The 19,300-nt window shown below is 39.2% G+C and overlaps 1 protein-coding gene across 6 annotated transcripts in view; it reads right to left on the bottom strand.

Annotated features, from left to right (window-relative positions):
* The window catches only part of ABCA5 (ATP binding cassette subfamily A member 5), a 68,248-nt gene that overhangs the window by 8,594 nt on the left and 40,354 nt on the right, over positions 1-19,300 (bottom strand). For 5 of the 6 annotated variants that reach the window (XM_057536456.1, XM_057536454.1, XM_057536455.1 and 2 more), the window contains exons 21-35: positions 18,455-18,582; positions 17,925-18,062; positions 15,655-15,768; positions 14,141-14,311; positions 13,058-13,171; positions 12,080-12,214; positions 10,512-10,586; positions 9,646-9,737; positions 3,828-3,954; positions 3,408-3,525; positions 3,215-3,306; positions 2,266-2,441; positions 1,815-1,890; positions 1,119-1,213; positions 289-408 (exon numbers count right to left, since the gene is read on the bottom strand). In XM_057536456.1, coding sequence (XP_057392439.1) covers positions 289-408; positions 1,119-1,213; positions 1,815-1,890; positions 2,266-2,441; positions 3,215-3,306; positions 3,408-3,525; positions 3,828-3,954; positions 9,646-9,737; positions 10,512-10,586; positions 12,080-12,214; positions 13,058-13,171; positions 14,141-14,311; positions 15,655-15,768; positions 17,925-18,062; positions 18,455-18,582 — 1,771 coding nt within the window. The remainder of the gene's footprint in view (positions 1-288; positions 409-1,118; positions 1,214-1,814; positions 1,891-2,265; positions 2,442-3,214; positions 3,307-3,407; positions 3,526-3,827; positions 3,955-9,645; positions 9,738-10,511; positions 10,587-12,079; positions 12,215-13,057; positions 13,172-14,140; positions 14,312-15,654; positions 15,769-17,924; positions 18,063-18,454; positions 18,583-19,300) is intronic. The other variant, XM_057536457.1, reaches the window with a different exon arrangement.

Below are 19,300 nucleotides of genomic sequence, written 5' to 3'. Positions count from 1 at the left end.
ACAATCCCATACAATGCCTACCAATTTTTAAAAATAGCAAATATCATGCCTGAAAATAACACTCTCAGTTGTTGAATAATTAAGCCAATTCCAAAGCAGAGTGGCTGGCCAATTTTTGGAAAAAATTAACATATTTCCAAGTGATTCTAGAGAAAGCTGACAAAACAAGGCAGCATTTTTTAACATACAAGCTAATGTGTATTATTATAAGTTTCTGAAATGACGGCGTTCAAAATCCAGACGCGTGCCCCGCCCTGCACCCCTACCCCCTCCGCGGCAAACAGCCACCTTAGCCGCCCAGACGCCAGGATAGCCACTCGGTCACAGACGGCCTCCACCTCCTCCATGCAGTGAGTGGCCAGGATAGCTGCCCGCGTTTTGTTGTTAAACGCAGCTCTAATTGCGCTCCTACAAGATATAAATAAAACGAAAAGAAGGGAAGGTGGCACCTGAACGTTCATGAAAACACCTGAGTTTTAAAAATCCAACTATTTGGTTAATTTAAATTTATCAAATATCATTGCTATAATTAGTATATTCTGCCCAACTGTGATTCTTCTATCCCAACTCATTTTACCTTATTTTTGAAAGCTTGTCAAATGGAAAGAAAGTTCACGATTTCAAGCGTTTCTATGGGTTAAAAGTATGCTAACCAACAGATTACAGAAACCGATGGCTTTTCATGTTATAACAAAAATAGCCACAGAATCATAGGGAAACCTTAACATGCATCACATTTTATAGACGTGGAAATCTAGGCTCAAAGAGTTGGTCAAACAATTAGGAGTGCCTAGAAAGAGAGTTCCAATGGACATTTAAGACAATACTGTTATGAGATGTTTACTTACATATGTTACTTTATACAGGAAAAAAACCTTTAAAAAACTATTCAGACAACAGTACTCTCATTTTTGTCCTGGCACACATAATATACTGTTAACAGCTGATGAAAAATATGACCAGGTTTAAAAAGTTTAAGGGGATCTCGAGAAATTTTTAATTACGATTTTTCCTTTTGTGCAGGATTTTTAATCGATACGTGTATGTAACTAACACGAAACCACCCGTGATGATGCTACAGCACAATGGGTCTCAAGCGTCCCTGACGTCATACTTACCACATGTGCTGTTTGGCTTTAGGGTCCATACCTGTGGATGGTTCGTCTAGCAGAGTAACGGGAGGGTTCCCCAGCATACTCAGAGCAAAACACAGCTAGACGGAAAGAAAATGGAGCGGGGGGAGGCTATAAGAAACTCTATCAGGTGGACCTAGAGACTGTCATACAGAGTGAAGTAAGTCAGAAAGAGAAAAACAAATACCGTATGCTAACACATATATACAGAATCGAAAAAAAAAAGAAAAAAAAAAGGTTCTGAAGAACGTAGGGGCAGGACAGGAATAAAGACGCAGATGTAGAGAATGGACTTGAGGACACAGCAGGGGAAGGGTAAGCTGGGACGAAGTGAGAGAGTGGCATGGACATATATACACTACCAAATGTAAAATAGATAGCTAGTGGGAAGCAGCCGCGTAGCACAGGGAGATCAGCTCGGTGCTTTGTGACCACCTAGAGGGGTGGGATAGGGAGGGTGGGAGGGAGACGCAAGAGGGAGGGGATATGGGGATATATGTATACGAATAGCTGATTCACTTTGTTATACAGCCGCAACTAACACAACAATGTAAAGCAATTATACTACAATACAGATGTTAAAAAAAATAAAAAATAGAATGTGAAAAAAGAAAAGAAGAAAAAAAAAGAAACTCTACCAGGCACCAGACTATACACACACTTGTCGTTTAATAAAAGTACCTTCCGCTTGATTCCTGCAGGTAGTTTCTTTACCGTTTTCTGGAGATGTTCTTTTAAATCAAGTGCATTTGTTATTCTGCAAAATACACAATACGAAATGAGTGCACCATTATGCACATAAATACAAATATAAAGTGATCACTGACACTGTTTTTTTCCAGAACAATTACTCTGTTGAAGCTCACTTTAAATAAATTAATATCTTGATTAAAAGGTTCACTTTAAAATAGGTTTCATGACATTTATAGGTACATTCATTCTGTATTTATAAATAAAAATGTTTCCTTTTCATTTTCATGGCTGTCATAATTTGGTAAAGAATATATGAAAAATTAATGATCTTCTTCTATGAAAATTATGATCCACGGAAATGCCTGTTATGAAATTTTAAAGCCGTGGCATGTAAACCTTTCTCCAGGTAACAAAAGGGTTCTAGAGACAATTATTTTACCGAATTATGACCTCTTTCATGTCACTGGCACTCATTCCTTTCACAGCTCCATAAATTTCAAAATGTTCCTGTAATGTAATCTCTGGCCACAGTGGGTTTATCTGAGGACAGTAGCCCATACACTTTACGGAATCATCATCTCCAGCTGGGTCTGAAGAATAGTCTCCTAGAAATACCTGCAGAAATATAAACCGAGTGTAATGACTATTTTTGCTTAACTTACATTGTAAAGGAAGTGGCAAGTGGGTTAATTCAAACTCCTTCCAAACTCCTGACTTCCTAAAGTCAGGGTCACAGCAGGTCAGATTCTCACCCCTTTCTGATGAAGAAACAACACACATGGCTGCGTCAGAGATGAGTGACATGGCCAGAAAAGGTGGCCACGGATGCAGGGTTGGGTGGGAAGGCAAGGTCTGTTTTAACCAGGAGGATCAGGGGGCCCCACAGAAAGGTGATTTTTGAGCCAAGGGAACAAGTGAATTTGATCATCTGGTTTTCTATGGGGTAAGGAATAGCCAACATAAGGGATACCTAAGGTAAAAGGAAAAGAGTAAAGTGTGCCTGGCATTTTCCAGCAAAGCAATGAGCCAGCGTGGCTGGGAAGGAAGCAGGTTCCTGTGATCAAAGGCAAGGTCAAGATTAGCTCCTCTATTTCCTGAGGTTAATACAACGGGCTTCTATTAAGTCAGTCGACAAATCACCCATGCTTGTAATCAGCATAAAAGCAGAAATACTGTACCTGTGTGTGTTCTGCATGTGTGTATGCAAATTTGACTATGTACATTATTCTCACAGATAAGCAAAAAGATCATAATTTGATCAAGCTATCCTAAAAAATTAATACCAGAAACATGAAATTTGAGCATCAACATCCCATTTGTCACTAAGAAATTTATTTTAATTAAAAATATAAATCATATTCAATATATCACACACCATTATACCATACCTGGCCTGAAGTTGGTTCTATATCACCAACCAGAATATTAATAATCGTGCTTTTGCCTGCACCATTTGGACCCAATAGTCCCAAGATCTCTCCTAAAGGAATTAAAAGAAAAACTGTCATATGTAAATCAAACTAAAAAATGAAAATTACTCTTCCAGAAAAGTTATTCAAGAAAAAATAATTAAATACCAGCCTTTTTTCACACAGAAGGAGACATATTTATTTGCCACTTTCTTTATTTTTCTTGTAAGAAAAAAATCTTTCTTGTCTTCATATTCTTTATGCAAATTGTTGACCATAATGGCTGGCTTCTAATAAGGGAAATAGGATTTAAAAAAAGAGTTATAAATCAGATATCCATCGTTCAATGACAGGCCGTACACAGCTCATGGCCATATTGTAAGAACTATATTTGCTAATAAGGGGTACTGCATAGATAACTGTCCATTTATGACGGGAATAATGGCTTGTTCAAAAGAAAGTGGACATATTTTTTCAAAGACAGGCTTCTTGGCGATCGATTCTTCTAAGGGGACAATTTTCGAGGCTAACCCTGTGCAGAGGGGCTGCTCACTGCTCACCGCACGTGGCTCAGCAAGAAAGACTGAGTTACCTCCTCGTGGCGCTGGCAGCTCAGCAATTCTTTGACCTTCACCCTTTCAGCTCTGACATCTTCATCTTCATCCTCATTGTTTGGTGGTTCCGGAAACTTCCTACTTTTGGACTTTGTTGTAAGGGTCCTGAAAGTATAAATAGATTTTCAAATAATTAAAATGGTAAGAAATTGAAGCACTACATAGAGAAAAGACTGAAAAAAATATAGCAACATGTGCTCTGTTATCGGAGATCAGTTATCTCTTAAAGGTAGAAATTACAGAGCTATTTTTCACTCACTGACATCATCTGGATGATATTATCTAAATTCACTCATTTATTCAACAATTATTTATAACCAGTATATGTCAAGCACTAGTTCACAGAAAGATAAAAAAGATTAAAAAAAAACCAACACAGACCCTGCTCTCAAAGAATTTACGTCTTGGGTGTACATGAGATGACCCAGGCAGCATGGACGGAGAGGCTGAAGTCAGCATCCGTAGCAACACCGTAAAGGTGGGCAGAGGAAAGAGTGCTTCCAAAGGAAATTCTGAAGTACTATTAAGAGAGATAAAGAGGCAAATAGAAGTTGACATTATGGGAAAAAAAAAAAGAAAGAAAGAGGAGAAAAGTTTAAGGGAAGAAGTCAGTCACATTTAAGGCTGTAGATCAGTTAAAGAGGGTGAGCCTACTTTACCAGACAGAGAGGAGCCATTAGTTACCTTACCGCAAACAGGAGCAGTCAAGAGGTGAGGGCAGGAGCCAGATGGCAGGAGTTATTAGGGAGTGAATGGGATGTGAGAAAGGAGGTGACAAACTGGAGGTGGAAGCTTTCTGGCTATAAAAGGAAAGAGACTGTCTTTTCCCCATTGTATATTCTTGCCTCCTTTATCAAAGATAAGGTGACCATATGTGCGTGGGTTTATCTCTGGGCTTTCTATCCTGTTCCATTGATCTATATTTCTGTTTTTGTGCCAGTACCATACTGTCTTGATTACTGTAGCTTTGTAGTATAGTCTGAAGTCCAGGAGACTGATTCCTCCAGCTCCGTTTTTCTTTCTCAAGATTGCTTTGGCTATTCGGGGTCTTTTGTGTCTCCATACAAATTGTGAAATTTTTTGTTCTAGTTCTGTGAAAAATGTCAGTGGTAGTTTGATAGGGATTGCATTGAATCTGTAGATTGCTTTGGGTAGTACAGTCATTTACACAATGTTGATTCTTCCAATCCAAGAACATGGTATATCTCTCCATCTATTTGTATCATCTTTAATTTCTTTCATCAGTGTCTTATGATTTTCTGCATACAGGTCTTTTGTCTCCTTAGGTAGGTTTATTCCTAGGTATTTTATTCTTTTTGTTGCAATGGTAAATGGGAGTGTTTTCTTAATTTCTCTTTCAAATTTTTCATCATTAGTGTATAGGAATGCAAGAGATTTCTGTGCATTAATTTTGTATCCTGCTACTTTACCAAATTCATTGATTAGCTCTAGTAGTTTTCTGGTAGCGTCTTTAGGATTCTCTATGTATAGTATCATGTCATCTGCAAAGAGTGACAGCTTAACTTCTTCTTTTCGATTTGGATTCCTTTTATTTCTTTTTCTTCTCTGATTGCTGTCGCTAAAACTTCCAAAACTATGTTGAATAATAGTGGTGAGAGTGGGCAACCTTGTCTTGTTCCTGATCTTAGTGGAAATGGTTTCAGTTTTTCACCATTGAGGATGATGTTGGCTGTGGGTTTGTCATATATGGCCTTTATTATGTTGAGGTAAGTTCCCTCTATGCCTACTTTCTGGAGGGTTTTTATCATAAATGGGTGTTGAATTTTGTCGAAAGCTTTCTCTGCATCTATCGAGATGATCATATGGTTTTTCTCCTTCAGTTTGTTAATACGGTGTATCACATTGATTGATTTGCATATATTGAGTAATCCTTGCATTCCTGGGATAAACCCCACTTGATCATGGTGTATGATCCTTTTAATGTGCTGTTGGATTCTGTTTGTTAGTATTTTGTTGAGGATTTTTGCATCTATGTTCATCAGTGATATTGGTCTGTAGTTTTCTTTTTTTGTGACATATTTGTCTGGTTTTGGTATCAGGGTGATGGTGGCCTCGTAGAATGAGTTTGGCAGTGTTCTTCCCATATACAATGGAGAAAAGACAGCCTCTTCAGTAAGTGGTGCTGGGAAAACTGGACAGCTACATGTAAAAGAATGAAATTAGAACACTCCCTAACATCATATACAAAAATAAACTCAAAATGGATTAAAAACCTAAATATAAGGCCAGACACTATCAAACTCTTAGAGAAAAACATCGGCAGAACAGTCTATGACCTAAATCACAGCAAGATCCTTTTTGACCCACCTCCTAGAGAAAGGGAAATAAAAACAAAAATAAACAAATGGGACCTAATGAAACTTAAAAGCTTTTGCACAGCAAAGGAAACTATAAATAAGATGAAAAGACAACCCTCAGAATGGGAGAGATTATTTGCAAATGAAGCAACTGACAAAGGATTAATCTCCAAAATTTACAAGCAGCTCATGCAGCTCAATATCAAAAAACAAACAACCCAATCCAAAAATGGGCAGAAGACCTAAACAAACATTTCTCCAAAGAAGATACACAGATTGCCAACAAACACATGAAAGAATGCTCAACATCATTAATCGTTAGAGAAATGCAAATCAAAACTACAATGCGATATCATCTCACACCGGTCAGAATGGCCATCATCAAAAAATCTACAAACAACAAATGCTGGAGAGGGTGTGCAGAAAAAGGAACCCTCATACACTGTTGGTGGGAATGTAAATTGATACAGCCACTATGGAGAACAGCATGGAGGTAGCTTAAAAAACTAAAAATAGAACTATCATACGACCCAGCAATCCCACTACTGGGCATATACCCTGAGAAGACCATAATGCAAAGAGAGTCATGTACCACAATGTTCATTGCAGCTCTATTTACAATAGCCAGGACATGGAAGCAACCTAAGTGTCCATCGACAGAAGAATGGATAAAGAAGATGTGGCACATATATACAATGGAATATTACTCAGCCATAAAAAGAAACGAAATTCAGTTATTTGTAGAGAGGTGCATGGACCTAGAGTCTGTCATACAGAGTGGAGTAAGTCAGAAAGAGAAAAACAAATACCATATGCTACCACATATATATGGAATCTAAAAAAAAGAAAATGTCATGAAGAACCTACGGGCAAGATGGGAATAAAGACGCAGACCTACTAGAGAATGGACTTGAGGACACGGGGAGGGGGAAGGGTAAGCTGGCACAAAGTGAGAGAGTGGTAGTGTGTATATGGACATATATACACTACCAAATGTAAAATAGATAGCTAGTGGGAAGCAGTCGCATAGCACAGGGAGATCAGCTCGGTGCTTTGTGACCAGTTAGAAGGGTGGGATAAGGAGGGAGGGAGGGAGGGAGGGAGACACAAGAGGGAAGAGATATGGGGATATATGTATATGTATAACTGATTCACTTTGTTATAAAGCAGAAACTAACACACCATTGTAAAGCAATTATACTCCAATAAAAACGTTAAAAAAAATAAAAAATATACGTATGATCAAAAAAAAAAAAAAAAAGGAAAGAAGGGATAAGAGCCAGAGAGGGACTCAGGTTTCAATGTGATTGATGAGTTCTGACATGTATTACTTTGTTTTTTTTTTTGTTTTTTTGTTTTTTTTTTTAAATTTTATAGCTACTTTATTTATTTATTTATTTATTTTTGGCTGTGTTGGGTCTTCGGTTCGTGCGAGGGCTTTCTCTAGTTGTGGCAAGTGGGGGCCACTCTTCATCGCGGTGCGGGGACCGCTCTTCATCGCGGTGCGCGGGCCTTTCACTATCGCGGCCCCTCCCGTTGCGGGGCACAGGCTCCAGACGCGCAGGCTCAGTAGTTGTGGCTCACGGGCCCAGCTGCTCCGTGGCATGTGGGATCTTCCCAGACCAGGGCTCGAACCCGTGTCCCCTGCATTAGCAGGCAGATTCTCAACCACTGCGCCACCAGGGAAGCCCAATTACTTTGTTTTATATGGGAGGAAGGCGACCTCCTCCCAAAGGGAAATAAACCCTAATAAGATCCAAAAGGGAAAGACACAGAAAGAGAGAGCTGACTGAGCAACATCTTTAAGCAGACAGAACACAGGAAGACTTGGATAACAAGGGGTACACCTTCCTCTGGGGCTGGGAAAAAGCAAAAGAGACGAAAGATGTGGACAAGTGTGTACACATTTTATAATTTATAATCAGGTGCTTCTGCTTCCTGAGACAGATGACAAGATCATCCACTGAGAAGTAAGAAGTGAGGTGAGCTGAGGTGACTCTGAGAATCTGAGGGATAGAAAGAAGGCCTGCGAGAACTACGGAAAAGAAAAAGATAGGAAGGTGCTGAGTAGGTAAAGGCGTAGGGTTGCCAAACAGCATTACAACAGAGCTGAGTGTCTACGGGATGAGTATGCGGCATCATCAGTGGCTCTGATGCAAACAGAGCGTGAAGTGGAACAGAGACGAAAGTCACTGGCTTGGAGAAAATCAGAAGCTGAGGGGTTACGGTGTTGGAAGGGTTATCCGTGTGGATGCTGATATCTCCCCCAAAACGAGAGCAGGAATAAAGGCAAAGACGCAGAAGGAGAGCCAGAAACTCTGCCTCAATGGATGAGAGGCGGGTCCAGTGGCTAGTGAATAACCACTACACATTTACCAATACTTTCCAGTTTTCTCCAGAATGTGAATATTCAGCAAATAAACAAATACGTGAGAAATATAAAAAAGAAATTCAGAACCAATTTAGTACCAATGGCCATATTTCAAGAAATAACTCTTCTTCAAATTTAAAACATCCTTTGGAAAAAAATGCACAGACTTGGAGAAAATATTTTAAAATATATCTGATAAGAGATTTGTATCCAGAATATATTAAAAAAACTCAAAATTCAATAATATAAAGACAACCCAATTTTTTAAATGGGCAAAGGATTCAGACTGACATGTCTCCAAAGTAGATATAAAAATGAACAATAAGCACATGAAAAGACACTCCACATCATGAATCATCAGGGAAGTGCAAATAAAAACCACAATGAGACACTAACGTGCACCCACGAGAATAGCTAAAATCAAAAAGACAATAACACATATGGGAGACAACGTGAAGAAAACAGAACCCTCATCCACTCCTAGGAGTAAAATGGTGCAGTCACTGTGGAAAACAGTCTGGCAGTTCTTGAAAAGGTTAAACATAAAGCTACCACAATGACTCATCAATTCCACTCCTAGGTATCCTCCCGAGAGAAATGAAAATGTACGTCCACACAAATACTTGCACTCAAATGTGCATCGTAGCATGACTCACAATAGCCAAAAAGTGGCAACAGCTCAAATGCCAATCAACCGATAAATAGATCAAGTGTGGTATATCCATACCATGTAATATTACGCTGCAAAAACAAACAAACAAAAAGGTAAGGAGGTACTGCTACATGTTACAACGTGGAGGAACTTCCAGAACATTATGCCCAAGTAAAAGAAGCCAGACAAGAAAAGACCCCATCTTGCATAATTCCATTTAAATGAATGTGTAAAATATGCAGATCTATGGAGACAGAAGGTAGATTAGTGGTTACATAGGGCTGGGGGCCAGCTGAGGCGGGAAGGATGTGACCAGTGGACACAACGTTTCTTTTTGGGGGTGATGGAAATGACCTACAATCAGATTATGGTGATGGCTGCACAACTCTGTCAATATATTTAAAAAAAAAACATTAAAATTTTAAAAAATTAAACCTGAAATTAAAAAAACTGACCTGAAAAAGGGATCCTTTCTTAATGGTCTGCCTCCATATTTTTTCTCGTAGTACTGTAAGAGGAAAATCCACAGCACACACTGCAGGTAAGGCTAAAAGAAAAACAGGTTACAGCTTGTGACTGAATCATTTGGGTTTTTTTTTTTTCCCCGTGTACCAAAAGAACCAAAACCACACACATCAGGTTCCTTACCATCACCGAAAAAATTCATCACAATTTTTTTTTGCATGTCATACAATGGGTTAAGAATAAATGTTAATGGACATATATACGCCACCAAATGTAAAATAGATAGCTAGTGGGAAGCAGCCGCATAGCACAGGGAGATCAGCTCGGTGCTTTGTGACCACCTAGAGGGGTGGGATAGGGAGGGTGGGAGGGAGACGCAAGAGGGAGGAGATATGGGGATATATGTATACATATAGCTGATTCATTCTGTTATACAGCAGAAACTAACTAGACATTGTAAAGCAATTATACTCCAATAAAGATGTTGAAAAAAAAAAAAAGAATAAATGTTAATACAAACCAAGGTAGATTTTTAGTAAAATGATCCTTCACATACTTTTCTGCCTCTGTAAAGTTCATCTGTTGTCAGCTTCATAAATTATAATTTTAAAACAGCTTTGTTTTTGTTTCTATGGAAGCCAGAATTATCATTAAATAGTATCAATGACATGAAAAAAACAAGTACATTAAAGTGGATGTATTCAGTAAGTGAAATGCACATTAGCTAGCATTGACTAACACACTTGACTTCTTATGCACCTTCATTTTTATGCAACGGGATAAAAACTAAAAAGAGAGTTAAAATCACATGACCAAACCACTCATAAGGTAACATGCTAACACAGTTATTTCTTACCGATATAACGGCCACCAAAAGACTATCCCATGGGTTGTAGGTGTCCTCTTCTTTTTGAATATTCTTCCAAGAAATCTAAGACAAAAATTTTTGAAAATTTTTATGTGGCTGTGATACTGTGATATAATGAAATGTGGTCTTTGACCACAGTTCCTGGCCCAGAACTTCTAAAACCCTTGGAATTTCCTGAGTGACAGAGGGGACAGGAGTGTCTCGCGCTGTATAACACAAGCCCCTCTCAACCTCAGCTGAGTCTACGCTAACGAGGGGACTCTCAGGGGAGGATGGAGGCTGACTGACAGAGGACCAGCCGGACTAGAGAGCTGGAACTTCCCGCCCCAGGTGCCACCACCAGGGAGGGGAGAAGAGCGCGGAGACTGGTTAGCTCATCTTGCCCAAGTCACGGGACCTCCACAGAGCCTCTGACACGGGGCTCAGAGAGCATGCTCAGCTCACGCTGGGAGGACGGCTCACTCCCTTCAGGAGCTCTGCCTTGGGACCCTTCTGGACCCTGCCCTGCGGCCCTCTCCACCTGGCTGTTCATTTGTGCATCCGTCACAATACGCCGGGAAGAGTAAACCAAGTGCTTCCCCGAGTTCTGGGAGCCAGTTCTAGAGCAAAGTACTGACCCCCGAGAAAGGGTCCAAGTCAGACAGAACGTGGGTGGCCTGGGGACCCACGACCCGTGACTGGAATCTGAAGCGGGGGGCCGCCTGTGGGACTGACCCCTGAACCCGTGGGGTCTGCGCTAACTCTGGTCAGTGTCAGAACTGCTGAATGTCAGGGAAAACCCACACGTTTGGTGTCGGAAGCGCTGTGCGCAGAGGAACCAATTTTCTTTTAGCTGCAACGTGTAGAAACGTTCAGATTAAAATGAAAAAAATGCATTTAACAGCAAACACGTCTTCTCTATAAATTAGCTAGCTGTTAATATTTATAGCCATATTTTGTAGTTAGATTAAAATCTTCCTCACACCAAAATATGCCTATCAGAGCAGGTATAAATTAAATTATAAACTTAAGCCAAAAAAAGGGAGGGGAGAGAGGTAAAGAGGTGTGTCAGTAGAATTAATCAGCCATCGTCCTAAATTAATAATTCATCATTTAATTTTTTTTCTAACCACAGAAATAGTTTTCAATTAATCAGGCTTAATAAAATTAATTTGTTCCTCTATTTTTTCCTTGAAAAAAAATCGCTCAAACTTTATTTTTCCTCATCCCTGTATAGTACAATACACTTGAAAAACTCCCCCAAAACTCCCCAGTCCAACACATATGGACTGCAGTCAGATCATACTTCTAATTTATGTACATTGTTTTGGGCATGAAAGACCATGTAATGAACACAGTCCTTCTCCTTTGAGAATCCGCAGTTTAGAAACATGCTTGAAAAGATTCCACAGTAATTTTACATTTACTGCTACATTAATAGTATTTAAATCAAGTACTAGCAGCCGACCTGAGTTTTTTTTTTTTTTTACTACTTCAGTACAAGAGCTAAGATCCCAAAGATTAGGCAGTCATTATTTACCCTTTCTAAAAAATATCAGAACACCTAACAGACCTACCTTTATGAAACAAATCAGGCAACCCAGAAGCGGGTAGATTGGAATGGCTATGCACAAGGCATAATGAAGAATAACTGTAACTGTATATCCCATGAAATAAGTTATTTCGGTGACTGCAATGCAAGCCAATGCTGTCTAAAGAAAAAAATGAGAAAACAAGTGAGAAGATGTTTAGCAGTTCCCACCAAACTCACTGGGCGCCTCAGCGTTAACCATGTCTTTCATCTTCTGATGAAACCTGGGACTGCAGCAGATACTTGGCCAGGAAGTGTCAGAGCGCCGACACCAGTTTTTCACAGCTGGCATCCTTGTCATGCTAGTTGTTAAATGCGACAAAGTATCATCCCTTCGTGGAGTGGACGGGGCTGAAGACGCACACACACGCTAACAGATGCTGCTGGCTGGCTAAGCTCTGCACTCGGAAGCGACACAGCATCCCTTCGTGGAGTGGACGGGGCTGGAGACGCACACACACGCTAACAGATGCTGCTGGCTGGCTAAGCTCTGCACTCGGAAACGACACAGCATCCCTTCGTGGAGTGGACGGGGCTGGAGACGCACACACACGCTACCAGATGCTGCTGGCTGGCTAAGCTCTGCACTCGGAAGCGACACAGCATCCCTTCGTGGAGTGGACGGGGCTGGAGACGCACACACACGCTAACAGATGCTGCTGGCTGGCTAAGCTCTGCACTCGGAAGCGACACAGCATCCCTTCGTGGAGTGGACGGGGCTGGAGATGCACACACACGCTAACAGATGCTGCTGGCTGGCTAAGCTCTGCACTCGGAAACGACACAGCATCCCTTCGTGGAGTGGACGGGGCTGGAGACGCACACACACGCTAACAGATGCTGCTGGCTGGCTAAGCTCTGCGCTCACACAGCAACCCTTTCAGTATAATCATGAAGAGAGTGCGTGACTTGCAAATAACGGGCTAGGAAAGGCTGAGACGAAATAATATAAAATGTGACTTACCACAGAATAGATAAATGACCAAAATTCTTTGGTATTCACAATTTTTTTAAAAGTGAAAGAAGTAATATAGGTAAACAGAATAACTGATGGAACATATCCAATAAGGCAAAAAACCTGCAAGACAGAAATGTGGGTTTTTATGTAAAAATATGAGTAGCTAACCGTGCATACGATGTGAAATACCAGTCACATTAAATCATTAGGGAATAATTATTCTTCAAGTTTTATTGCTCAACAAATCGCTCCAAAAACACGGAAACTGTAGTTCCTTGAGGAGTTACTCCTAAATCAATAAAACTCATGTTTTTAACTGTTAACACAATCTTGAATAAGCCATTTAAACTAAATACTATTTGTAGCTCTTTTTTTATGCCAAGTAAAATACTGTCTCTTACCATTTTATTATGAAAAGCAAGCATAGCTGGTTACGGCTTTATCAATCTCCATCAACTATTAGCTTCTATTTTACTGTACAGCACTTAATGCACTTTGTAAATTTTTAAGAAAAACATTTATTAAGTTATAAGGTGGAAATTAATCTGTAAGGTCAGGATGGCCTCTGGCAAAGCTCCTAAGCTGACTTTCACCAACCCCAACCTACCAAGCTCTGTTTTCGCTTTTTTCTAATATAATTCATAGGAAAGGATCTAGTGTCAGTCATCGACATACGAATATGAATGCAAATCACACTCTTCCTTAGTATTTTAAGCCATACTTTAAATTATGGAATAAAAGAGCTTCTTCTTTGTGAAATTATTTTCAGGCACAGAGACAAAGAAGACATTTAAAGGAAGGACTGTTTAAGTATTCCTGATTACATACAAGTAGGCAGTCTACATGAAAGACCACCTCAGTTTCAAGGAATTATTTCATAATGGTAAAGTTATTGTTTTTAAAAATCACTTAGGGCAATATAAACTGCATTGATTATAGGTATCGTATACAAAAATTAGATAGATGTCGGTTCTGTTTTCTGGAACATCACAATTACTCAATCAGACAATTACCACATTTATAAAGATCTAGCTTTTTAAAATAACATTTTATTTATAAATAGCATGAATACAACTGATGTTAACTTACCACAGAAAGGAACTTGACAGCATAAAAATATAATCCATAATGAAATGAAAATAAACTGCCTAACATCAAAGTAAGAACCACAGAGAATAAGGGGACGTCAACAAGAGCCTGTCCAATCCAGTATGCAGAAGGCAGAAGACCCGAAAGTTTAAGTTGAGTGTAAGCTTTGATCTAAAAAAAAAAAAAGCAAAAATCGATTGTAATTTTAAACATCTTCCAAACGAAAAACTCTAGCAAATGGTTGTAGAACTCTTAATTTTACATCAACAAAAAAGGTCACATTCTGTCAATAGGTAATAAAAGTCCTCCTACAGCTAAATATAAATTCCATCTAGCCTGTAATCTGGCTCATTATTTCTGAGGTGTAAACATTTCAACAAAATTTTTCAGCATCAGGATACAGCAGTGCAGCTAAGAAACACAAAACTAAAATAAAGTAAAAGGTGTCATGGGGTTTATAGCTGTGCAAACAGTAAGCAGCCAAAACATAACTGCTTTTGAAATTCTGTGGAAATAGAGAGAAAAATAGGTTTAAGAAAAAGGATTCTCACTTTTAAATACTGACCTTTCATGAAAACACTAATAAATGGCCAAGTACCCGCTGATTTACACAGGGCTTTCAGCTTAAGCACTGGTGATGCATTCGAAAGCCTTTTACACACTCCTGTGTATAAAAAATGTTAGCTGTTTCTTATTACCACAAGGGAATAGCATTTGCAAGTGAAGAAACAGTAAACTTAAATGATCATTGTTTTCCTAACCCTCCCATTATTTAATTTGAAATTTTAAGAATCTTTCATAAATCCAAATACCTAACAATCTTATTCAGTTGATTTTTGTCATCTATGAAACATCTGTTCATAATAATTGAATGTGTTATAAGAAAGAGCTAGCCATAGAGAAGGTAAGAGTGGGCTATAAATATTAGTTAAGACAAAGAAGAGAAATGATTTAAAAAATGGACAACTTTCGTGTTCAATGAATTAGAAGAAGGAAAATATAAATTTCAATATAAGTATAAAAACATAGACCACGTCAAATGAAATGATTTTGGATAATCCATGCTTTTGTCATTCACACATTGCTGGTAGGAAAGCAAAATGGTTTACCCACCCTGAAAAACAGATCAACAATTTCTTATAAAACTAAACATGCAGTCACCATACGACACAGCAAGTATACTCTCGGGCATTTATCCCAGAGAAATGAAAACTTACATTCACACAAAATGTGAATAGCATCTTAATTCATAATAGTTAAAACTGGAAACAATCCAGATCCACACCATGGAATACGACCCAGCAATAAAACTTTTAAAGCACATGACGAGCACTCAAATAATAAGTGAGGGTTATTACTATTACCGTAATAAATGTATTTATACTCCATTTACTTATTCTTGAAATAATAATTGCACAGAAGTCTTGCACTCACACAAGGTAGGTTAATTTTTTTGTCTAAGATTTCTTATTAGTCAACTGCACCTGTAATTTTTTAACTGAGTCATTCATTACCTTATGATTCTCTGCATTCTCCATGGCAAAGTAAGGTGGCATCGCGGTAACAATAACCCCAAGTAAAGCTGCTTGAAAATACAGCTCAATTTTAAAAACTATGTCTGTAATTTCCTGAAAGATAACCACAGAATAAGAAGTAGAACTGAGAATCGCTTTATATCACGTAACTACTTTCTAAAAGACTATCAAAACCTCCGAAGAAACATGTTAGGATACCTACCCTAGACAACAGTCTACATGAAGCAACAGGCGGCAGAGTTAACACAGCGGGCTATAGTACCAATTTGACACATTAAATAGCTATAGGATCCTGAGCAAATTATCGGCCTTCCATTTTCGTACGGAAGTACACAGAACAATACAGCACAGGTTCACCATTTAGTTAAAAACAATACTGTAGTGAAGCGCAGTTAACCTGTCTACCAGCGGTTCTAGGCAACGAACGTGACCCCCTCAGGATGGCCATGATGCCACCCCCGGGGCCTGCACTGCGCTATGAGCCAGCTGGGGTCCGGGAACCCTCCTTTCCTCCCCTGGGAGAAGTCACACCCCAGCTCAGCTTCCTAGGGAACCAGGAGCTTCTTACTCCCCGCAGGGGGAACTGTGACTCCGACAGCCTGTGGATCCAGGTGCGGACACAGCAAACGTCTCAAGACAACCTCGTAAACCACCGGTGCCCCAGATGCAAGCTACCCAGAACCACGCTCAGGGCCACGGGATGATGTGGAGAGAGGCTGCGTCCTGTCGGCCCCGGCCTCCCGAGTTTCTAGCAATAAAGCCAGTTCCTTAATTCATGCCACATGATGTTGTAGAATTTGTCCCAAACTCTGGTACCTTACAGTGGAAGACCCAGACAGAACCAACCAATGTGTAAGCTGAGTAGCACAAGAAGTGGAGATTAATGAGATGACAGTTGGACTCAATTACACAGAATCTCATCATCGAAGGGGAAAAAATGTGGAACGTGAACAAGATTATATCTGTGAATAGGGAACTTTAAAAAGTCTCACTCTTTCCCTCTGGTTTTAAACAACGGTATGGTTGTATGTCAGTGTTTGATGGAAAATGTTAAGAAGCAAGCTCTTTTCTAATAGTTACAGATACACACAAATGTGGTAACATCATAAGGACATGTACGGGAATTAAACATTTTGAACTGTGGAGGAAAGAAGGAGGAAAGAAGACAAGACTGGGGAGGGGTGCACTGGAGGTTTCACCTGTGTCTGTAACGTTTTAATAAATAAGAAAAAATAAGATACTAACATTTGAAATATGTGGCTACTAGATACACAGTTGTTTATTTTCTGTAGGATTGAAATATTTCACAACAGCAACAAAAATCACAGGGATGATCTACAACTTCGATGATGATTTCTATATCACCTATGCACTGCTGACTCACAAATATTTATTTCCTGCCCAGAAATCTCTCTAGATTCATACCTTCAAATGCCACCAGGATAACCAATCCCTCCACAGGCCCAAAGCTGAAATCAATATCTCCATTCCACCAAAACAAAGCCAAAATCTCTCTTCTGCCTATATTCTCAAAATTGGTGAATGATACTACTACTATGTACCGCTTTACCCCCAAAATGTAAGAAATACGATGCCTCACAAAAGCAAGAGTGATAGAGTATGTCACGTTTTTTAACAGAGTTGCAAAACTCTATGAACATAATAAAAACCACTGAATTGTACATTCATATGGGTGAATCAGATGGTGTTTGAAGTACATCTCAGTAAAGCTTTTGAAAAACAGTATGGCAACGGAAAGCAGAAAATGCTATTACCGAAAGATATTTGTCCATTTATTTTTCAACATATGAAAAACAACACTAGTATTCAGAGAAAAATGTTGACTATTTTCCTGGAGACTTAAGTGGCTTTTCATATCTATAATCCAACTGTCTGGCCTAGAGGAAAAATGACTGGGTGACTTCTCAAGGTTCAATACCCAGCATCTAGATTTCAGATGAACAATATTCATTTTTAATTATCTAAATTTTTCTTCTCTGACTAATATAAAAACTACTCATGCTTTACAAAAATATCAGTACCGAGACAGAACCTCCTTGACCATGAAGCAAACTCATACTAGAGACTCCTAAACCCAGGATGTGAACCATCCCCAGCTCAAGTTTTAAGACTAGGAGATGTCACAAGATGAACTTCTACAGATTTCATCTGTTATTATCACTTGGCTTTTAATAGTTATTTTATGCACACACACACACACACGCATAAATATTTTTAAGTTTGCTTACTTGAACGAATGGGGTATTCCAGACCTGGATGCTTTCAGTCACATTTGAATGATAAAGATAGTAGTTACTAATGATATTCATCAATACAGGTAAAGAATAAACCATAGTACTGTTGAAAACAGCAGTAAAAACATAGTCCTACAATTCAAAAAATAGAGTTATTATATAGTATACATAAATATAAATGAATATATGATTGCTACGTACCAAGCTTTTCTCACCAGCTAAGTTAACCCTCACTAACTGTACTGAAAACTGGTTCAACAAATCACAGAAATAATACTCAATGACAGATAAAAATAACCTGGTTTGGAATCTAGATATTTTGATATTTTAAACAAAAAAATAACATAAAAATAATTAGATTCTTTAGAGCTTTATTTATTGGTCCTCCATCAGGGCATAAAATATATCCTAAGTAAACACAGCCAGTTATTTCCAAAAGTAAATTTTAATTTCCAACTAATAAGGTCAAATCAGCAAACGACTGATTTTAGAGGAAATATCTTAATCCCACACACTACTCTTACCTTTTCTGACTGCATCACATTTAAAGCTGCGCTGTGCGGAGCGGCAGACACGTAGTCACTGTCATTAAACATTGTCACCATTATGTTCTGGTTGGTGAAAAAGCTAAGAAGATCACTGATATCTGAGTCTGGTATTAGAAGATAAGCAAATAACAAAGAATCAGTTTAAATGAGAAACAGACACAGGCTTTTAGTAACACTTAGAGCTCTCTTTTTGAAGAAGTATTTTCTCTCCATTAGCTAAGACATGATTAAGAACATTGGCTCTGGGACCAGTCAGCATGGATTCAAATCCAGGTCCAGACGCACAGACCTCAGAACAGAGCCTGACACACAGCAACTGCGCCATTTCAGCTGCCGCTGCTGCTACTGATACTACCCGCATTCAGAGTTTACCTGTAATATGTGCGATCTGGTTCAACAGTGAGAGTGAAAATCTACCTGGCAGTTTTATGCAACAAGGTAACCTGCCACGCTCAGAGAGGGAGGAGCCAGGGTGTGGAGTTAGGTGGCATCACTCCCTGGAGGACTGCTGCATGCTCTGAACAGACAAATTGCATAAATGTCAACTGCGTTACTACTTTAAAATAGTAAAACCCATAACCAGGTCTCCATCTATATTCTCTAAATAGCCTGGAGCCAAGGGGGAGATTCTGAATCCTGTCCGAGGTCTAAATCCATACCAACGTGCCTGATGAGTGGAAACAGTTCTCGGTCCGTCATCACAAAAGCCAGGATTCAAGGATGGACAAGGGTGGCTTTGAGAGAAATCAAAACCAAACAAAGGAAAACACTGGCAGTAACTGAGTAGCATGGCCGGTGGCTCAGACTCAGCAACAAACGTGA

This window comes from Balaenoptera acutorostrata, chromosome 20 (assembly GCF_949987535.1).
Source record: "Balaenoptera acutorostrata chromosome 20, mBalAcu1.1, whole genome shotgun sequence".
Classification (NCBI taxonomy): Eukaryota; Metazoa; Chordata; class Mammalia; order Artiodactyla; family Balaenopteridae; genus Balaenoptera; species Balaenoptera acutorostrata.
Note: the sequence above shows the minus strand (reverse complement) of the source record. Positions and strands in the feature narration are given on the sequence as shown.